The sequence below is a fragment of the Ornithorhynchus anatinus genome, chromosome 2 (assembly GCF_004115215.2).
Source record: "Ornithorhynchus anatinus isolate Pmale09 chromosome 2, mOrnAna1.pri.v4, whole genome shotgun sequence".
In the NCBI taxonomy this organism is placed as follows: Eukaryota; Metazoa; Chordata; class Mammalia; order Monotremata; family Ornithorhynchidae; genus Ornithorhynchus; species Ornithorhynchus anatinus.
Genome location: NC_041729.1, coordinates 16,467,350 through 16,486,841, shown reverse-complemented (window position 1 = coordinate 16,486,841; position 19,492 = coordinate 16,467,350). Strand labels below are relative to the sequence as shown.

At 46.7% G+C, this 19,492-nt stretch overlaps 1 protein-coding gene across 5 annotated transcripts in view; it reads left to right on the top strand.

Annotated features, from left to right (window-relative positions):
• DNAH10 (dynein axonemal heavy chain 10) overlaps positions 1–19,492 on the top strand; it is a 120,682-nt gene that overhangs the window by 93,054 nt on the left and 8,136 nt on the right. For all 5 annotated transcript variants that reach the window (XM_029055375.2, XM_029055366.2, XM_029055348.2 and 2 more), the window contains 13 exons: positions 2,047–2,228; positions 5,499–5,635; positions 6,509–6,726; positions 7,175–7,396; positions 8,053–8,200; positions 9,985–10,264; positions 11,230–11,459; positions 11,809–12,082; positions 13,470–13,574; positions 13,786–13,940; positions 15,307–15,461; positions 16,321–16,504; positions 18,184–18,384. In XM_029055375.2, the coding sequence (XP_028911208.1) occupies positions 2,047–2,228; positions 5,499–5,635; positions 6,509–6,726; positions 7,175–7,396; positions 8,053–8,200; positions 9,985–10,264; positions 11,230–11,459; positions 11,809–12,082; positions 13,470–13,574; positions 13,786–13,940; positions 15,307–15,461; positions 16,321–16,504; positions 18,184–18,384 (2,491 nt within the window). The remainder of the gene's footprint in view (positions 1–2,046; positions 2,229–5,498; positions 5,636–6,508; positions 6,727–7,174; positions 7,397–8,052; positions 8,201–9,984; positions 10,265–11,229; positions 11,460–11,808; positions 12,083–13,469; positions 13,575–13,785; positions 13,941–15,306; positions 15,462–16,320; positions 16,505–18,183; positions 18,385–19,492) is intronic.

Here is a 19,492-nt window from a genome sequence, read left to right as displayed (position 1 = left end):
AGAACAGTGGTTGGCACGTAGTAAGCGCTTAACAAATACCATAATAATAATAATAATAATAATAATAGGTGCTGTGGGGCTGAGTGAGGCAAATATCTAATGCCCCAAGATCCCAGATCCAAGTGCGTAGGCTACACAGAAAGGAGAGAGAGAGCAGGGGAAAAGAGGATGTGATCAGGGAAGGCCTCTTGGAGGAGATATGATTGTAATCATTCTTTAAAAGTGGGGAGAATGGTGGTCTGGTGAATATAGAGTGGGTGGTAGTTCCAGGCCAGAGGGAAGATGTGGGACGGAGGTCAGCGGCGAGGTAGACGAGATTGGGGCATAGGGAGTAAGTTGACACTAGAGGACTGAAGTGTGTGGGTTGGGCTGTTGTAGGAGATCAGTGAGGTGAGATAGGAGGGGGCAAGATCATTTAATTATTGGAAAGACTACAAAGTAGATTATTTCTTGTACCCAAAGACCCAGGTTTTTTGGATGTTAAGAAGGAGCAAGTAAATTCCTGAAGAAATGTTTTGCTTCTCAGAGATATTGGAAAATACAAAATGGAACTTCAATATTAAATTGTATTTTATTTAACACAGAAAACATTTGGGATGCGTCATGTTAGGGTCCAAATCTATTTTTGTTGTTTAAGATTGATTGTAGATAACCTTCAGCTGCTAATTCTGTTTTATGCTCAACAAAGGAAAACGTAAGTAGATGCATGAGTGTGCAAACTTTTCAGTGCTGAAAAGTTTTGCTTTCATGTAATTACCGATTCGTTGAATGATCTTAGTTTTGCATTTTTCAGTGACTCTTCTGGGCTGCTGTGCTTATTTCTGTCAGGCTGTTCTCTGGGTCTCTGCCAGAATATAGTAATAATTAATAATCATAATTGTAGTATTCATTAAGTGTTTACTGTATGTCAAGCACTCTGCTAAATGCTGGGATAGATAAAGGATAATCAGGTCCTGCCTGGCCTCACAGTCTAAATAGGAGAAAGGATAAGATTGAATCCCCATTTTGCAGGTGAGGGAACTGAGGCATAGAGAACTGAATTGTCTTGCCCAGGATCTCAAAGCAGTAAGTGGAAGAGTCAGAATTAGAACCCAGGTGCTCTGACTCTCAGGTCCGTGCTCTTTTCGCTAGGTCATGCTGACTGAAAATCCTTTCAGATTTTCTCTCTCCAAACCCCTACACAACTCGTGCACTCCAGTAACCGTGTTTCAAACCAAAAACCGCTGAAACGGGATTCCCCAACTCCACTTAGTCATCTACAGATGTTCCATTTGGGGACTACGAAATAGACCTTCTCCCCACAAAACATTACTTCCCCTAGTATCTCTTGCAACCCACTCAGCACTCCTAGTTTGACGTGTGAAAGAGCAAGATTAAGGGTAAATCCCAGCTCTCCTACTTCTCATTAAGGAACTTCGTCTTTGCTACTTGACAGGCCTAGCCTTATGGCTTCATCTGCCTTTCATTTTTATGGGTGATTTGTATTTTCCTCTCAAAGAGTAAGTTTTCAGTCAATTAATTGATGGTATTTATTGAGTGCTTACTGTGTGCAGAGCACAGTACTAAGCACTTGGGAGAGTACACTCTAACAGAGTTGATAGACCTTTTCCCTGCCCACGAGGAGCTTACAGTCTAGAGGGACAGTTTTCCATTTCTGCATTACTTTAAGTCCATGTAGTTCAATTCCTTGGTCCTGTTGGTATCTAGTTGGATATTATTTAAGAGGAGGGAGCTTCTGACTTGAGGTATAATTGACAACTTGAGATCGAGAAAGTGACTGTTTCAGTAATATAGGCATTGATCTTCAACAAATGGTAGAAATCACTGAGAAATTTAACACAAATGGAAAGGTGTAAGTGCCTATATGGTGGACATTCTCTCCTTGATTGAATTTGCTGATGTTTTTAATTGCACAAAGAAAAACCTGGGGAGTTTTTTCCACAATGCAAGTCTTTTGGACCGAATTCTTTTTTCTGAAGCATATCTACGAGACTTTATAATCACCATGTATGCCTCTGAAACTTTCTCGGTGCTTTTCTCTTTTAGATCCTTCGCTAAGCCCCCTAAGCAGGTACAGACAGTTTGTGAGTGTATCTTGATCATGAAAGGCTACAAAGAACTCAACTGGAAAACGGCCAAAGGAATGATGTCAGATCCAAATTTCTTGAGATCCCTAATGGAGATAGATTTTGATTCAATTACTCAGACCCAAGTGAAATCCATTCGAGGTAAATCTGTATGAATGAAGCCAGGCTGTTGGTTGGTTATTGGAAACTCCTGGGCATGCACAGGACTCCCTGACTAATCACTACCCAGTGGTAGAATGGCCCGGACTTGGTGTGTGGGGTGGATTTGGGGGGAGACCAGCAGGAAGCTGGAAAGAAGGTCGGCCATGAGGAACCAGGGGAGATCAGCAGGCTAACCGTAGAATGTCAGTTGACTTGGCATCTGCTGGCATAGGTGTTCTGTGTTGGCTAACTGAAGGACCGTAGGTTTTTTTCTTCATCAACATGAGAAGCAGCATGGCCTAATGGAAAGAGCACAGACCTGGGACTCAGAGGACCTGGTTCTAATCCCAGCTCTGCCACTTGTCTGCTGTGTGAGCTCGGACAAGTCATTTCACTTCTCTGGGCCTCAGTTTCTTCATCTGTGGAAAGAGCCTGGGCTTCGGAGTCAGAGGTCATGGGTTCGATTCCCGGCTCTGCCACTTGTCAGCTGTGTGACTGTGGGCAAGTCACTTCACTTCTCTGTGCCTCACTTCCCTCATCTGTAAAATGGGGATTAAAGACTGTGAGCCTAACGTGGGACAATCTGATGACCCTGTATCTCCCCCAGCGCTTAGAACAGTGCTCTGCACATAGTAAGCGCTTAACAAATACCAACATTATTATTAAAATGGGATTCAATACCTCTTCTTCCTATTTAGACTGTGAGCCTCCTGAGGGACAGTGACTGAACCCGACCTGATTAATTTATATCTTCCCTGGTGCTTAGAACAGTTCTTGGCACATAGTAAGCACTTAAAAATGCCATTATTATTATTATAATCATCACCAATTTTAAACAATTACTTAATAAAATCCTTGACTTCTTGAGAGTCCCATTTCTCTCATCCCAGTCGCATTCCTCTCCAAACTCCATGAATGGTTTACACTCATTGCTTTCCCTTCCTTTCCATCAAGTTTCTTCTCGACCCACAGCATTCAGATTCTTTGCTTCTTTCTCTCTGTCGAGACTGCACTCTCCAAGGTCATCAAAGGCCTCCTCATAGCCAAGACCGCTGGGCTTCACTCTGACCTAATCCTCTTGGCCCACTCTGCCGCCTTCTACGCTGGACCATTCCTTGCTCCTTGCAGCACTTTCGGACCTTGGTTCTTCTGGCACGATATTTACCGGGTTCTTCTGCTTCCTCCGCTCCTTCTCAATTCCTTCCACTGGCTCCTCTTCTTTTTCTCGTGTCCTGATTGTGTAGAGAGCCTTTGGGGCTCTGTTCTGTATCCCCTTCTCTTCTTGCTCCACACTCACTTTCTCGGGGAGCTCATCTCTACAGATGGCTTTGGCTATCACTTCTTTGTGGGTGACTTGCTTATTTACCTCTCCATCCCTATTCTCTCACCTACAATCCTACGTTTCCTCTTGTCCTCCAGGACATCTCCACTTGGATACCCCACTGACTCATCAAACTCAACATATTTAACAATTTTTTTTTTCTCCTAAGTGTATCAGTTTTCTTGACAGTCCTATCTCTGCCAGGAACACCACCGTCCTCACTGTCCCAGATTCCATAACTTTTTTTAAGGTATTTGTTAAGCGTTTACTTACTGTGTGCCAGGCACTGTTCTAAGCACTGCTACATTCTAGGTAATCAGGTTGGACACAGTCCATGTCCCACATGGGGCTCACAGTCTTAATCCCCATTTTCCAGATGAGGTAAGCGAGGCACAGAGAAGTGAAGTGACTTATCCAAAGTCACACAGCAGACAGGTTGCAGAGCCAGAATTAGAACCCAGATCCTTCTGACCCCCAGGCCTATGCTCTATCCTCAGGTCATGCTGCTTCTCTGGTGTCAATGTCACCCAACCTTTCATTCATTAAATTAAATCATATTTATCGAGCACTTACTGAGTGCAAAGCACTGTACTAAGCGTTTGGGAGAGTACAATACAACACATTCCCTGTCCACAATGAGCCATGGTCCAAGCTCTTATCATCTTGCTGTTAGACTACTAACTCTATCAACTACTGCAGCCTGGATCATCATGAAGTATTACTGGCCACAAACCTCTCTATGTCTCAGAAGCCTCCAATGGCTATCGTCTCCCAGTGCCTCGAGTCAAAGCTCCTTAGTGCGGCCTTCGACTTCTCCACCAGGTCTCGCCATCTTTCATTTTGTCTGTCTCCATCTGGTACTTGTGGCTCAGTGGAAAGAGCACGGGCTTGGGAGCCAGAGGTCATGGGTTCTAATCCTGGCTCCGCCGCTAGTCAGCTGTGTGACCTTGGGCAAGTCACTTAACTTCTCTGTGCCTCAGTTACCTCATCTGTAAAATGGGGATTTAAAAAAAAACAACTACGAGCCCCAGGTGGGACAACCTGATCACCTTGTATCCCCCAGCGCTTAGAACAGTGCTTTGCACATAGCGCTGAACAAATACCACGATTTATTTTATTTATTTTACTCCCCAGTTTGCACTCTTTGCTGCTCCCGACGTCACCCCCTAACTATATCTCATGCTCCACTCTCCCTGCCTTTTCTCCTATGCTTAGGAAAGGAGCGTGGCCTAGAGGTTAGAGTGTGGGCCTGGGAGTCGGAAGGACCTGGGTTCTAATCCTGACTCTGCCTCTTGCTGTTGTGTGATTTTGGGGAAGTCACTTCACTTCTCTGGGCCTCAGTTACCTCATCTGTAAAATGCAGATTAAGACTAAGTCTCCCCATCCCACAGGCACTGTGTCCAACCTGATTAGCTTGTATCTACCCCAGCGCTTAGAACAGTGCTTGAGACACAGTAAGTGTTAAGCAGATACCATTATTATTAGTATTGCTATCTTTCTGGAAGCCTTTTCTTGGATGGCAGAATCTCGTGTTCTCTCTCAAATGGGGCCTTTCCCTGTCTAGACAAAAAAACAGATGATTCCTCTCAATGGAATAAGTAGCTAATGAACAGGTTCTTCAATTACCTATCACCCCATTCATTTAAGTCCAGAATCTCTCAGGTTAATGAATGATTATATTATGTGATCAATTTTGTTCTACTAGAAACCACCACCCCCCCAATAGCTGATTACCAGTTATTCTGAAGGTTGGTTCCAAATTCCGCCTTCAAATATTCCTGTCCTCCTACCTTAGACAGAATCTTTTCTTCTGTACATCCCTCCTGTAACAAATGTGCAACCGGACTGGAAGTTGCCTGGCAAAATGTTAATTTTTACTAAGGCACTTGTTTCTCCTTATTGAAAGGAAACCTCATCTCACTTTCATCAGTTATTTTCTTCATTTTTAGCTCTGTTAAAGAATCTCAACACCACATTTGAAGAAATGGAAGCAGTTAGCAAAGCAGGATTGGGAATGTTGAAATTCGTCGAAGCAGTAATGGGTTATTGTGATGTATTTAAAGAAATTAAACCCAAAAGAGACAAGGTACGGTACTCCTGGGATTCCTAGAAATTGTTGGGAAGAGTCTGGTTTATAGTTGCAATTAGAGAGAGGGGTCCTCAAAGCATTTCTGGCAAAAAAAAAAACCCCTGCCAGGTTTTTTATTATAAACTACATGAACATTTCTTCCGTAGACCTCGGTAATAATTCCCATTTTGGCTGGGTTAAATAAAAACAGTAACTCCTTAGGGTCAGGGAATGTGTTTACCAAATCTGTCGTATTCTTCTTTCCCACGCGCTTATTACAGTGCTCTAGAGGCACACAGTAAGTGCTCAATACCATTGAGTTAAAAATAAATTTTGGAAATGCTGCATTTAGAAATTGTTTAAGTAGATGTAGAACAAAAAGGACATAAAATCTCTGGAGATAAACTACTCATCATTTCATCCCTGAACACTTTTCTGCTCTTTTTTCTGTTCTCATACAAAAGTTCAGGCCCAGTCTTTCAGTCTCTATTGTTTTAAATTCTCACTGAATCCATCTTTTTAAGACTTTTTTCAGTTGTGGCAAAAAATATTTTAGCCCTTTCCATTTTATTGAGAATTAAGAAGATGAAATTGAGGTCATTGCTTACCATAGTTGTAGCAAAAATCATTTTGATCATAGCATATTTTAATTTTCTGCTTCAGCTTGGAAATGCTCCTTCCCAATTGTCTTGTTGACAAACCAGTTAGGAAATTTTGTGTTCTGGTAGTTCAGGTAGCTGGGTTTAATGGGTTCAATTACAATTTCCACTAAAGTTCTTCATTTGGAAATGTAGAACAAATGCAATTCAACCATAAAAGCTAAGTGTTTCTGTTAAAAGAAAAAAAAAATCCTAATTTGACTCTACCTCCATTCCACGGGATTCTATGTAGGTGGCCCGGCTGGAGAGGAACTATTTTCTAAGTAAACGTGAACTGGAGAAGATACAGAATGAGTTGGCAGCAATCCAAGCAGAACTCCAAGCTTTGGGAGCCAAGTATGAGGCTGCCATATTGGAAAAGCAACAGCTTCAAGAAGAAGCTGAAATCATGGAAAGGCGATTGATCGCCGCTGACAAACTCATCTCCGGTTTGGGATCTGAAAATGTCCGGTAAGTCTAGTTTCATTAATCGCCCGACCAGACTACTGGAAAGCATACCTCATTAAGACCCCAACTGGAAGGTTGGGGGTAGACCTCATTAAGCAGTGGCTAAATTTTGATTGACTGCTTACCTCCATCCTTGTCTTGTCTGGAGTTCTGCCTTCTGCTGACGCTTGCAGATTGCAGCCAATCTTCAGAAGCTCTTAGAAGTTTCCCCTAGAAACTCCAACTTACTAAGGGGCCTGGCATCATGGCAGCATTAAAACCACTCCTCATGACTTGGGTTACCACTGATTGACAAGAGAGTTTTACTGTTACGGCAGCCTATCCAATGACTTCCCTAGGACCTGAAAGATATTTGGAGAAATATTAATCTTTCAGGAATTTTTGAGAACTAGGAAGATGTGGGAGAAGAACTCTGACTCCCAACCTTTGTATCTGCGCTCTTCTCTGCCAGGTGGATGAAAGATCTGGATGAACTGAAGCATCGGAGAGTGAAGTTGTTAGGGGACTGTCTGCTCTGCGCTGCTTTCCTGAGCTACGAGGGGGCATTCAATTGGGATTTTCGGCATGAAATGGTTAATCTGGTGTGGCAGAAAGATATTCTGAAACGAAATATCCCCCTGAGTCAACCTTTCAAATTGGAAAGCCTCCTCACTGACGATGTCGAGATTAGCAGGTTTGTGAAGCTCTTGCACTCAAAGGCGAAGCGTGGTGTGGCTAGAGGGGAGTGGGTGGCATTTGGAAATGGGGGAGAGTCAGGGGAGGGGAGGAGGTAAAGGGATCATTAGCTTCTAGCCTGGTTCTGGGAAGCCACCCTGATGGGGCTGCACAGAGACAGGGATCCTAATGGGACAGGCAGTATAGAAGCCCACACTTCTCTGCCAATGTCTAATAATTCCTCCTCTTTTATAAGCCCTATTAAGACAAAGGCAGAAATGGAGGTGAGGAGAGTTTGATGGAAAGACCAGAAATGATTCCCAAGTGCTCAGCCCAGAGTCGCAAGCAGATTTTCGCAGGACAGAAATCCCGTCTTCAGAGCCCCTTCTATCGCCAAACAATCTTTATTTCTTCTTTCCCCCTTGTTTCTCCCATCAGTCGCTCAAGCCACCAACTTTGGCACCAACTTTGCCACCAGCTTTGGCAGCAAGGGGTGGAGTGGGGTCGGGGCAGGAAGGGGAGATACGAGGAGGCCCAGACAGGGTTACCTTGGGCCTCCACTACATTCGGACGATCAGTTGCAGAGTTTGGGGGACCAGAAACAGAGCAAACTGCTTTCAGGAAAGATATGCGGGGGATTTACACGCTTCTCTGTTTTGCGGGTTTGACTCTCAGGTGGGGCTCCCAAGGCCTGCCTCCCGATGAGCTTTCTGTTCAGAATGGCATCCTCACCACCCGAGCCAGTCGCTTCCCTCTCTGCATTGACCCGCAGCAGCAGGCGCTGAACTGGATCAAGAGGAAAGAGGAAAAGAACAACTTGAGGGTGAGGCTGAGTTCTTCTGGGATTCTTTTGGGTCTTGGGGGCTCCGAATGACATGGGGCCACTGACGGGGGACCGTTCCTCCTTTTGGCAGTACATGACCCTCCCACACATATTCCAGATGTTAAAATCCCAATGGGTGACCCTCAAGGTCTGGAGTTGCAGTCCAGGAAACACACAGTAGATGAGATGCTGGGCCCTCACTCCCCAAAATCCCAAGTCCTTTGCCCAACAAATTGAGCTCTCGTTTCCTCCCCACTTCTAATGTGCAGATAACTCTCCTCTTGATCCCTTTTCACTGCACGCTCCTATCACCGCACGCTCCTTTTCTTCCGTCAGCCGGTTGCATTTATTGAGCGCTTACTGTGTGCAGAACACTGTATTAAACGGTTGGGAGAGTATAATACAACAATTCATTCATTCATTCATTCAATAGTATTTATTGAGCGCTTACTATGTGCAGAGCACTGTACTAAGCGCTTGGGATGAACAAGTCGGCAACAGATAGAGACAGTCCCTGCCGTTTGACGGGCTTACAGTCTAATCGGGGGAGATGGACAGACAAGAACAATGGCACTAAACAGCGTCAAGGGGAAGAACATCTCATAAAAACAATGGCAACTAAATAGAATCAAGGCGATGTACAATTCATTAACAAAATAAATAGGGTAATGAAAATATATACAGTTGAGCGGACGAGTACAGTGCTGTGGGGATGGGAAGGGAGAGGTGGAGGAGCAGAGGGAAAAGGGGAAAATGAGGCTTTAGCTGCGGAGAGGTAAAGGGGGGATGGCAGAGGGAGTAGAGGGGGAAGAGGAGCTCAGTCTGGGAAGGCCTCTTGGAGGAGGTGATTTTTAAGTAAGGTTTTGAAGAGGGAAAGAGAATCAGTTTGGTGGAGGTGAGGAGGGAGGGCGTTCCAGGACCGCGGGAGGACGTGACCCAGGGGTCGACGGCGGGATAGGCGAGACCGAGGGACGGCGAGGAGGTGGGCAGCAGAGGAGCGGAGCGTGCGGGGTGGGCGGTAGAAAGAGAGAAGGGAGGAGAGGTAGGAAGGGGCAAGGTGATGGAGAGCCTTGAAGCCTAGAGTGAGGAGTTTTTGTTTGGAGCGGAGGTCGATAGGCAACCACTGGAGTTGTTTAAGAAGGGGAGTGACATGCCCAGATCGTTTCTGCAGGAAGATGAGCCGGGCAGCGGAGTGAAGAATAGACCGGAACGGGGCGAGAGAGGAGGAAGGGAGGTCAGAGAGAAGGCTGACACGGTAGTCTAGCCGGGATATAACGAGAGCCCGCAATAGTAAGGTAGCCGTTTGGGTGGAGAGGAAAGGGCGGATCTTGGCGATATTGTAGAGGTGAAACCGGCAGGTCTTGGTAACGGATAGGATGTGTGGGGTGAACGAGAGGGACGAGTCAAGGATGACACCGAGATTGCAGGCCTGCGGGATGGGAAGGATGGTCGTGCCATCCACGGTGATGGAGAAGTCTGGGAGAGGACCGGGTTTGGGAGGGAAGATGAGGAGCTCAGTCTTGCTCATGTTGAGTTTTAGGTGGCGGGCCGACATCCAGGTGGAGACGTCCCGAAGGCAGGAGGAGATGCGAGCCTGAAGGGAGGGGGAGAGGACAGGGGCGGAGATGTAGATAAACAGACACATTCCCTGCCTACAATGGGCTTCCAGTAGGCTCCCTTCTGGGCTCCCTCCTTGACCAGATCCCGCCATGCTTCCTCGTCTTTGGCAGCGGGCAGCCCTCCCGGAATTCTTAACTCAAAAATCTGATTCTACTGCTTTTCAGGTTGCTTCCTTTAATGATGCCGATTTCCTCAAGCAGTTGGAAATGGCTATAAAGTATGGCTCCCCTTTCTTGTTCCAAGATGTTGATGAATATATCGATCCGGTCATCGATAATGTCTTAGAAAAGAACATAAAGAATGCTCAGGGACGGCAGTTTATCATTCTGGGAGACAAGGAAGTCGACTATGATTCGAATTTCAGACTCTACTTAAACACCAAATTGGCTAATCCCAAATACTCCCCATCTGTATTTGGAAAAGCTATGGTTATCAACTACACTGGTAAGTACATGTGTATTTCCAGTTAAGGTTAAGAAGCAGCATTGATTATTATGGAGCTGGAAATCAGAGGATCTGGGTTCTCATCACTGTCTGCCATTTGCTTGCTATGTAACCTTGGGCAAATCACTTAATTTTTCTGGGCCTCAGTTTTCTGGGCCGCAGAATCCCTGGTCCAAAAATCCTGGTCCATAAACTGGGGATTAAATCCTGCTCTCTCCGATTTAGACCGAGTCCCTTGAAAGACAGGGACAGTGTCCAACCTGATCAATTTATATGTACTCCAGCACTTAGAACAGTACTAGACACATAGTAAGGGCTTAAAAAAATACCATGAAAATGTTGTCCTTATATTTGAGAAAGATATCGCAAAATTTCTGAATCTTATATTTTAACCTCTACCTTATTTTGTTTTGCTCCATTGCTGAATTGCCCAAGATTAACAAGATTTCAGAAATGAAATGAGATGGTAAATTATTGACATGTGAGTGGTGACATCTCCTAGGCACATCTGCTCCCCCCAAGTGGATGACCTAGAGGGAGAGAGGGAAAATAATGTCATATATATTTTTATATATTTTGAATGCAAGTGTGTGTTTGTGTGTGTGTGTGTGTGTTGTGCGTTTATACTGCCATATATGCAACTGGGTGATCTTTATGCTAGAAGAAGATTTCCACAGGTGGTTAAATCCACTTATGGGTGGATCCTTGGCAGTTTCAGGCACACACAAAGATTGTCCATGCCAATGTTTATTGGTGCTGTTTCAATTGATCAATCAATCGAAAGTATTTATTGGATGTTTACTTTGTTTAGTGTCTATACTGTAGAGAGTACAGTACAGTGGAGTTGGTAGACATGTTAACTGCCCACAATGAGTTTGTGCCCTAGAGGCTCATTTCTCTTGCGTCTTTTACCTGGGCATTAGAGGAGTACTGGAAGTCAGGAAAATCTTCTCTTCTCCCCACAGTCACTTTGAAAGGCCTTGAAGATCAGCTACTCAGTGTAATTGTGGCATTTGAAAGAAGAGAACTTGAGGAGCAAAGAGAACACCTTATCCAAGAAACGAGTGAAAATAAAAACCTGCTGAAAGATTTGGAAGACTCACTGCTCCGAGAGTTGGCCACATCCACGGGGAATATGTTGGATAACGTAGAGTTGGTACATACTCTGGAGGAGACCAAGTCCAAAGCGACTGAGGTAACGAGGCGTGATTCCCCCCAAACTTCCATCATGACAAGTGATTGTCATTGGCCGTAACTGAATCTTAGTGTAGATTCCCGGTTTTGGAATTCTCCTTGCCTTTAAATTAAAGCTGGAGTTTCTTCACTTTGAGAAGGAAAGTTCAATTAATAATATAGACTGTCCACACCCCCTCAGTCTGAAGGCGTTAGTCAAGACGGGGACAAGGAATAAGCGGAAGAGGGGCTGGGGGTTAAACCTTTCTGAGTTACCTTTCAGTTCATCCCAGTTCAAAATTCAAGTTCAATCTTTCCAAGCAACAATTTTCCCTCTACTACAAAACATTCATGTAATTCACCCGTTGCAGGTGTCAGAGAAGCTGAATCTAGCCGAGAGGACCGCCATCGACATCGACAGACTGCGGGATGGCTACCGGCCTGCTGCCAAGAGGGGAGCCATCTTGTTTTTCGTTTTGTCCGAAATGGCGCTCGTCAATATGATGTATCAGTACTCCTTGGCCGCCTTCTTAGAGGTCTTTTCTTTTTCACTTCGGAAATCGATGCCTGACTCCATTCTTCTGAAGCGGCTGAGAAACATCATGGACACTTTAACGTTCAATATATACAATTACGGCTGCACGGGTGAGTGAGATGGAGTGACGTGGGGGTTATTTTTGGGTGGGATCTGAAGCCATTTTTTGACTGATACACCCAGTTCTCCTATACCACGGATATTGCGTTCTTGCCGAGGGAAACTCATGTTGTGGTGATTTGACACGACTGCTGCCCAGTGTATCCACTCATATACACCTGTGCGTATGCAACAGACCATTTCTACCAACTCTGTGACATGCTGTTCCCATTCAGGCTTCGTTGGTCAGACAGTCATCCCAATTCTCTAATAGCATCCTTGCCAAACTAAAAATTTTTTCACTTGGGAAAAAATTTAGTATAGCACGTCAAACAGCCGATGAGAGATTTAGCAAAAGGTTATACAAGACATACTGGTAAGGCTAAGAATGATAACTGGGGTAGATGCAATATAAGTAGTGGGATACAACTCCTGTTTCACGCAGGGCTCATGGTGGAGCCAGATTTGGTAATGTAATCTGCATTTTACAGATGAAGTAGCTAAGGCATGGAGAAGCTAAATGACTTACTCAAGGTCACACAGCAGGCAAGTGGCGGAGCTGGATTTAGAACCGATAGATTCTGTCAAGAAAGATGTATGAACATGGAAATATGATTTCAGATTCCTAATTTTCCTCCCATACTCTCTTCTCCTTACCCTCACTCTTCCTCCTGTGGTCCCTCTGAGAGAAGCTAAGTGGTGGAACCTGCTGTTTCATGAGGGGAGAAGATAAGAATTCTACTAAAAATTCCCAGGGGCCTTGACAACAAAATAATAATTATGGTACTTGTTAAGTGCTTCCTATGTGCCAAGCCCTGTTCTAAGCACAGGGTTAGATACAAGTCAATCAGGTTGTACACAGTCCTTGTCCCACATGGGGCTCACTCTTAATCCCCATTTTACAGATGAGGGAACTGAGGCACAGAGAAGTTAAGTGATTTGCCCAAGGTCACACAGCAGACCTGTGGCAGAGCTGGGATTAGAACCCAGGTCCTTTTGACTCCCAGGCTCGTGCAGCGTGGCTCAGTGGAAAGAGCACGGGCTTTGGAGTCAGGGCTCATGAGTTCGAATCCCAGCTCTGCCACTTGTCGGCTGTGTGACTGTGGGCAAGTCACTTAACTTCTCTGTGCCTCAGTTCCCTCATCTGTAAAATGGGGATTAAGACTGTGAGCCCCACGTGGGACAACCCGATTCCCCTGTGTCTACCCCAGCGCTTAGAACAGTGCTCGGCACATAGTAAGCGCTTAATAAATACCAACATTATTATTATTAAAAGGGACTAGATTAAGTGATTCGCTTGAGAATTTAATTTCTCCTGCGCGCCGAACACTTCACGCGGGTCAAAATTTGGTCCCAGTGAAGACCATTTACCGATCGAACCCGATGTTCTCCCTCCAGGGTTGTTTGAGAGGCACAAGCTACTCTTCTCCTTTAATATGACTGTCAAGATAGAACAGGCAGATGGCAGAGTCCCCCAAGAAGAATTGGATTTCTTTCTGAAAGGTAAAGGAGAAATGCAGCCTGATCACAGCTGGTAATGATATTTGTTAAGTTCTTATTTTGATGATAATTATGGCATTTATTAAGTACTAGTGGAATGGTATTACCATTCCTTCCAAGATCTGTGCTCAACAGTTGTGAGAAGCTATTACCGGTGGGACCTATCCACCCTGTTGGGTGGGGGTTTCTCCATATCTTCCCGCACTGTGACTAGGAAACATTTCCCTGGAGAAGAGTAAGCAAAAGAAGCCTTTCCCCTGGCTGCCGGATCAGGGCTGGGAGGACATCATCCGGGCTAGCGAACTGTTTCCAGATGAATTTGGATCTCTTCCCGAAGACGTGGAGGAACATGAAGAGGAATGGAAGGAGGTGAGTTTATAGGTATAAGTGAATAGGTATACAAACACACACACATTCATATTTATAGAAGCGGTATGGCACAGTGAATAGAGCATGGGCCTGGGAGTCAGAAGGTCATAGGTTTTCATCCCGATTCTGCCACTTGAATGCGGTGTGACCTTGGGCAGGTCACTTCACTTCTCTGTGCCTCAGTTACCTCCTCTGTAAAGTGGGGATTGAGACTGTGAGCCCCACATGGGAGAACTTGGACAAGTTAGCTCACTTCTCGGGGCCTCAGTTACCTCATCTGTAAAATGGAGATTAAGATTGTGAGCCTGATGTAGGACAGGGACTGTGTCCAACCCGATTTGCTTGTATTCCCACTCGGTGGTTAGTACGGTGTGTGGCACACAGCAAGTGCTTAACAAATACCACAGTGATTATTATTAATTATTCACCTATGTACTTAACTGTAATTTACTTATATTGATGTCTGTCTCCCCCTCTAGACTATAAGCTCATTGTGGGCAGGGAATGTGACTGCCAACTCTAATATATTGTACTCTCCCAAGAGCTTATCACAGGGCAGTGCACACAGTAAGTGCTCAATAAATACGATGAATCGACTAAGAGGTACACAGCCAAGGGCGTAGTTAATGCAGGGGGGAGAGTGGATAAGGGAAGTAAAGGGCTTAGAAGGGAAGGCCTCTTGGAGGGGGAGTGATTTTAGGTGGGTTTTGAAGGTGGGGAGAGTGGAGGGCTGTCAGATATGAATGAGGAGGGAAGTCCAGTCCTGATGGAGGATGTAGGCAAAGGGTCAGTGGCAGGATAGATGAGATGGAGGTAAAGAAAATGTCCCCAAGGTTCCCCCACTGTTCCTCCTTCCCCACCTCCCTCCTCTGGCTGGACAAGCCCCCACCCCGAAACTCAAGTCCACGTGGCTGCCTCTTCAGCCTTCTCCCACTGGAACTGGCTCTGTTCCCAAGCGGCCAGACCCGGCAGCCAGACAGGGTGGGGCGAATCTTGGTGAGTCCTCGCTCCCTGGGACCCTCTCACCTTCATAGCGACAGATCAGTGTCCAAGCCCCCAGCCCATACGGGCTCTCCTGGCTTCCCCTTGCTGTGGCTTAGTGGAAAGAGCCCGGGTTTGGGAGTCAGAGGTCGTGGGCTCTAATTCCGGCTCCGCCACTGATCAGCTGTATGACTTCGAGCAAGTCACTTGACTTCTCTGTGCCTCAGTTCCCTCACCTGTACAGTGGGGATGAAGACTGTGAGCTCCACGTGGGACTTCTAACTACCTTGTAATCCTTACCTCGTGCTTAGAACAGTGCTTGGCACATAGTAAACGCTTAACAAATACCATCATTATTATGATTATTATTACTGTCTCTTCCCAGTGGTACGACCTGGATTCCTTGGAGCAGTTCCCAACCCCCCTGGGTTACAATAGCACGCTCACAGATTTCCAGAAGCTGCTCATTTTGCGGTGTTTCCGGGTGGACCGGGTTTATCGAGCCGTGACTGACTACGTTACTGTAACAATGGGGGAGAAGTAAGTCTGAAGAATTTGAAAATGGCGTTCTTATAAAGAATGGGGATGGGCCATGTCCAGTGGGCTGGGGGTAATGGCGTTTAACAGTGTGGTCTAATGGGTAGAACATGGGCCTGGAAGTCAGAAGGACCTGAATTCTAATTCTGCTCCACCATTTATCTGCTTTGTGATCTTGGGCGAGTCACTTCACTTTTCTGTGCCTCAGTGACCTCATCCATTAACCCCATGTGGGACATGGACTGTGTCCGATCCGATTAGCTTGTATCTACCCCATGGTTAGTAGAGTGCCTGGCACATAGAGCTTAACATATCATAAAAAAGTGGGTTAGGTGATTCTCAATAAATACTAACGATGATGACGGGGGATTTTTCTTGCCCTAAGAAGTGGCAGGCTGTAACTCTCCACATCATCATCCTCGTCAGCATCATTTATCAAACTTCCTGGGGTGTAGGCACTGAACTAGATGTTTGGGGAAATCGTAGAACAGAAGACAAGGACCAGATCCCCACCTATAAGGGGCTTACAGTCTGATGGGAATCAAACGCATACCGTTGGCCAATACGACAGCATTATCAAAAGATGGCATGGGTCAGACTTGATTTAGAGGTCTTTGAAAGAATTAATACTTCATTAAAGTAAAAGTATACAAGATAAGCCATCTGGGCTTCCTTGTAATAAACCCTGCTCTCCGCCTCTCTTGCTCCAACTCTTCAGCGACGTGGCTAAATGGGCAAGTGGTCCTTAGGTTGAAGGAACTGCTATCTGTCAATTCTCCCACACAGGTAATCTTTTCAGGACGATCAGTAATTGTCCATGAAAGTCAAAGGATGGGACTTTCTGGTTTGCTTTCCCTTCTAGGTACGTCCAGCCTCCGATGATAAGCTTCGAAGCAATTTTTGAACAGAGCTCGCCGACCTCGCCCATCGTTTTCATTCTCAGTCCAGGCTCGGACCCTGCGAGCGATCTTATGAAGTTAGCCGACAGAACGGGCTTTGGAGGGAATCGGCTCAAATTCCTTGCGATGGGGCAAGGACAAGAAAAGGTGTCGGGGCTGTTCCGAGCCAGGGGTCGGGGAGGGGTAGCGGGACTGCGATCCATGGAGTGGAGACCCCCCCACCCCGCCCTCAAGCCGTGGCACAGTCCCAGAGGGAGGTGGTCCCGAATTCCTACTGTTTGTTTCTAAGTTGGGGTGGTCATCGTCAGGGAGTTTCACAGTGTTTTCATAGCACCTCCAGAATCTTCCCCTTCCTCTCTCCACACAGACTGCTACTACGGCCATCCAAGCGCTTGTCGTATCCCGCCTTGACTCCTCACTGACCTCCCTTCCTTCTGTCTTTCCCCACTCCAGTCCATATTTTACTCTTCTGCCTGGATCATTTGTCTAAAAAGAGCTTTCAGTCCACGTTTCCCTACTCTTCAAGTGCCCCCAGTGGTTGCCCTGCCTTCAAACAGAAACACTTTACCACTGACTTTAAGCCACTCAATCAGCAGTCCCCTTTCTACTTACCCTTGTTCCTCTCCCACTACAACCCAGGCCACACACTTCATTTCTCCAATACCAGCCTACTTATTGTCCTTGATCACGTCTTTCTTGCCATTGACTCCTTGCTCACATCTTCCGTCCTACCTGTCTGGGACTCTCCCCACTCATATCTGACAGATTTCCACTATCCCCAACTGCTAAACCCTACTGAAATCATTTGGCTTCCGAGAAGCCTTCCCCAACCACCCCCCTCATTTCCCTTCCCTATTCTTCCCTTCTGTGACACTTAAGCACTTGGGTCTTCACGCCTTTAACACTTTGATATCTTACTCCTCAGTGCCAGAGCACTCATCAGTCATATTTATCGAGCACTTACCGTGTGCAGAGCACCGAACTGTGCTTCGGAACGTACAGTGCAGCAGAGTTGGTGGTAGTGATCCCTGCCCGGGAGGAGCTTACAATCTATGGGAGAGACAAATAATAAAATATATTAGGGATAGGGGTAATAGAGGATAGGGGAAATAGTAAAATATAGGAATATTTCCATAAGTATTATGTTACTGGAGCTAGTAGGTAAGTATTTAAGGGGTACCCAGTCAAGTTCATCTGTTCTGTGTTGTACTTTCTCAAGCACTTAATAGAGTGCACCACACACAGTAAGCCCTCAGTAATTACCACGGATTGGGTTGAGTTTCGCCCCGGCAGCCAGTTTCTTCTCAGGGTTTTCTCGGGCCTCCGCCGACGGCTCCCGGGCCCGAGTGTTCCTGTCAGCATTGGTCGTTCAGTGGTAGAATTCTTACCTGCCACGTGGGAAGCCTGGCTTCAATTCCTGGACGATATTTTTAGAGAAACAACGTGGCTTAGTGGATAGAGCACGGGCCCGGGAGTCAGAAGGACCTGGATTCTAATCCTGGCTCCTCAACGTGTCTAAGGGACCTTGGGCAAGTCACTTAACTTCTCTGGGCCTCAGTTCCCTCATCTATAAAATGGGGATTAAGACTGTGAGCCCAAAGTGGGTCAGGGACTGTGGTTAACCTGTTATCTTGAATCTACCTCAGCGCTTAGAACAGTGCCCGGCACACAGTAAGCCCTTACCAAATGCCACAATTATTATTTAGGGATACACAGCCCGAGGTAGGGGCCGGGCCTGTCAGCTCCGTCCTGGCTGGAAGTTGTACTTGCAAACTGTCCCTTGTGTGCCCCCCCCCCCCCCCCCCCCCCCCCCCCCGTCCCCGCAGGTGGCACTTCAGCTGCTGGAGACGGCGGTGGCCCGGGGACAGTGGCTGATGCTGCAGAATTGCCATCTGCTGGTGAGATGGTTGAAGGAGCTGGAGAAAGCCCTGGAGCTGATCACGAAACCCCACCCAGACTTTCGTCTGTGGCTCACTACTGACCCTACCAAGGGCTTTCCCATCGGGATACTGCAGCAGTCCTTAAAGGTACGTACGGGGGGGGGGGGGGGGGCTCTGCCGGCCCTATTCACAGCTGCCCGGCCCCACCCTCGGGGAGGAAGATGAGGTGGTCTGCAGAGATGGAGACCAGGTGACAGCAGTTCAGCATCCAGCTTATTTCTTCTCCCTGCCCTCAGACTGCCACTGCAGGCCCTGCGAATCAGTCGAGGGTATTTTTTGAGCATTTTTTGGGTACGGGGCACTGTGCTAAGCTCTTGGGAGAGGGCGAAAGAAGTAAGAGATGAGGTTCTTGCCCTCAAGCAGTTTACAGATAATGAGTTATTCGGGCAGCCGGCGAGGGACCTGCACCCCTGGAGTCCCGCTTGTCTGGGACGAGGAGAACTTGTCGGGTATACTTGACGAGGGCACGTGGAGATTGCTTGATTTGTAAGAGCAGTGATGACCCCTGCCTCTTTGGTCCCTGACTTGAGGGGAGGCACAGTCACCCTCTCTCCCACTCCAAAAGGTCAGGCTGGAGCTGCTCTGCCCCTCCGAAGGTTCCTCAGTAAACGTGACGGATCGATTGACCCTCGAGAAGTAGCATGGCCTAGTGCAAGAAGTACGGGCCTGAGAGTCACAGGACCGGGGTTCTATTTTCAGATCTGCCACTCGCCTGCTGAGTGACCCTGGTCAAGTGACTTAATTTCTCTGTGCCTCTGTTTTCTCATCTGTCCAATGGGGATTCGATACCCACTCTTCCTTCCTCTTAGACTGCGACCCCTGTGTGGGGAAGGGACCTGATTAACTTGTATCTATCCCAGTGCTTAAGACACATAGTACGCACTTAACAAATACCATTATTATTATTCTTTAGAACCTTTTGTGGCGATTTGGCATCAAAAGCTAAAAAACAGTGTATTGGGATCACAGACAGGATGATATTGAATCCTTGAGGGGACCTTCTGACTGGCTCAGTATTTGGCCTCTTCAGTCCTTTCCTGGGCCTGCTGCCAGCCTGCCTGGGCTCTGAGGACTGAGGGGCAGCGGGAGGGGGAAGTAGGGGGACTGAGGAGCTGGGAAAGCTCCTCTGTCCCTGTCAGACCGGGCTCCTGCAGCAGACCGGGAAGCCGGACTGCTATACGGTGTGGGGCTCCAC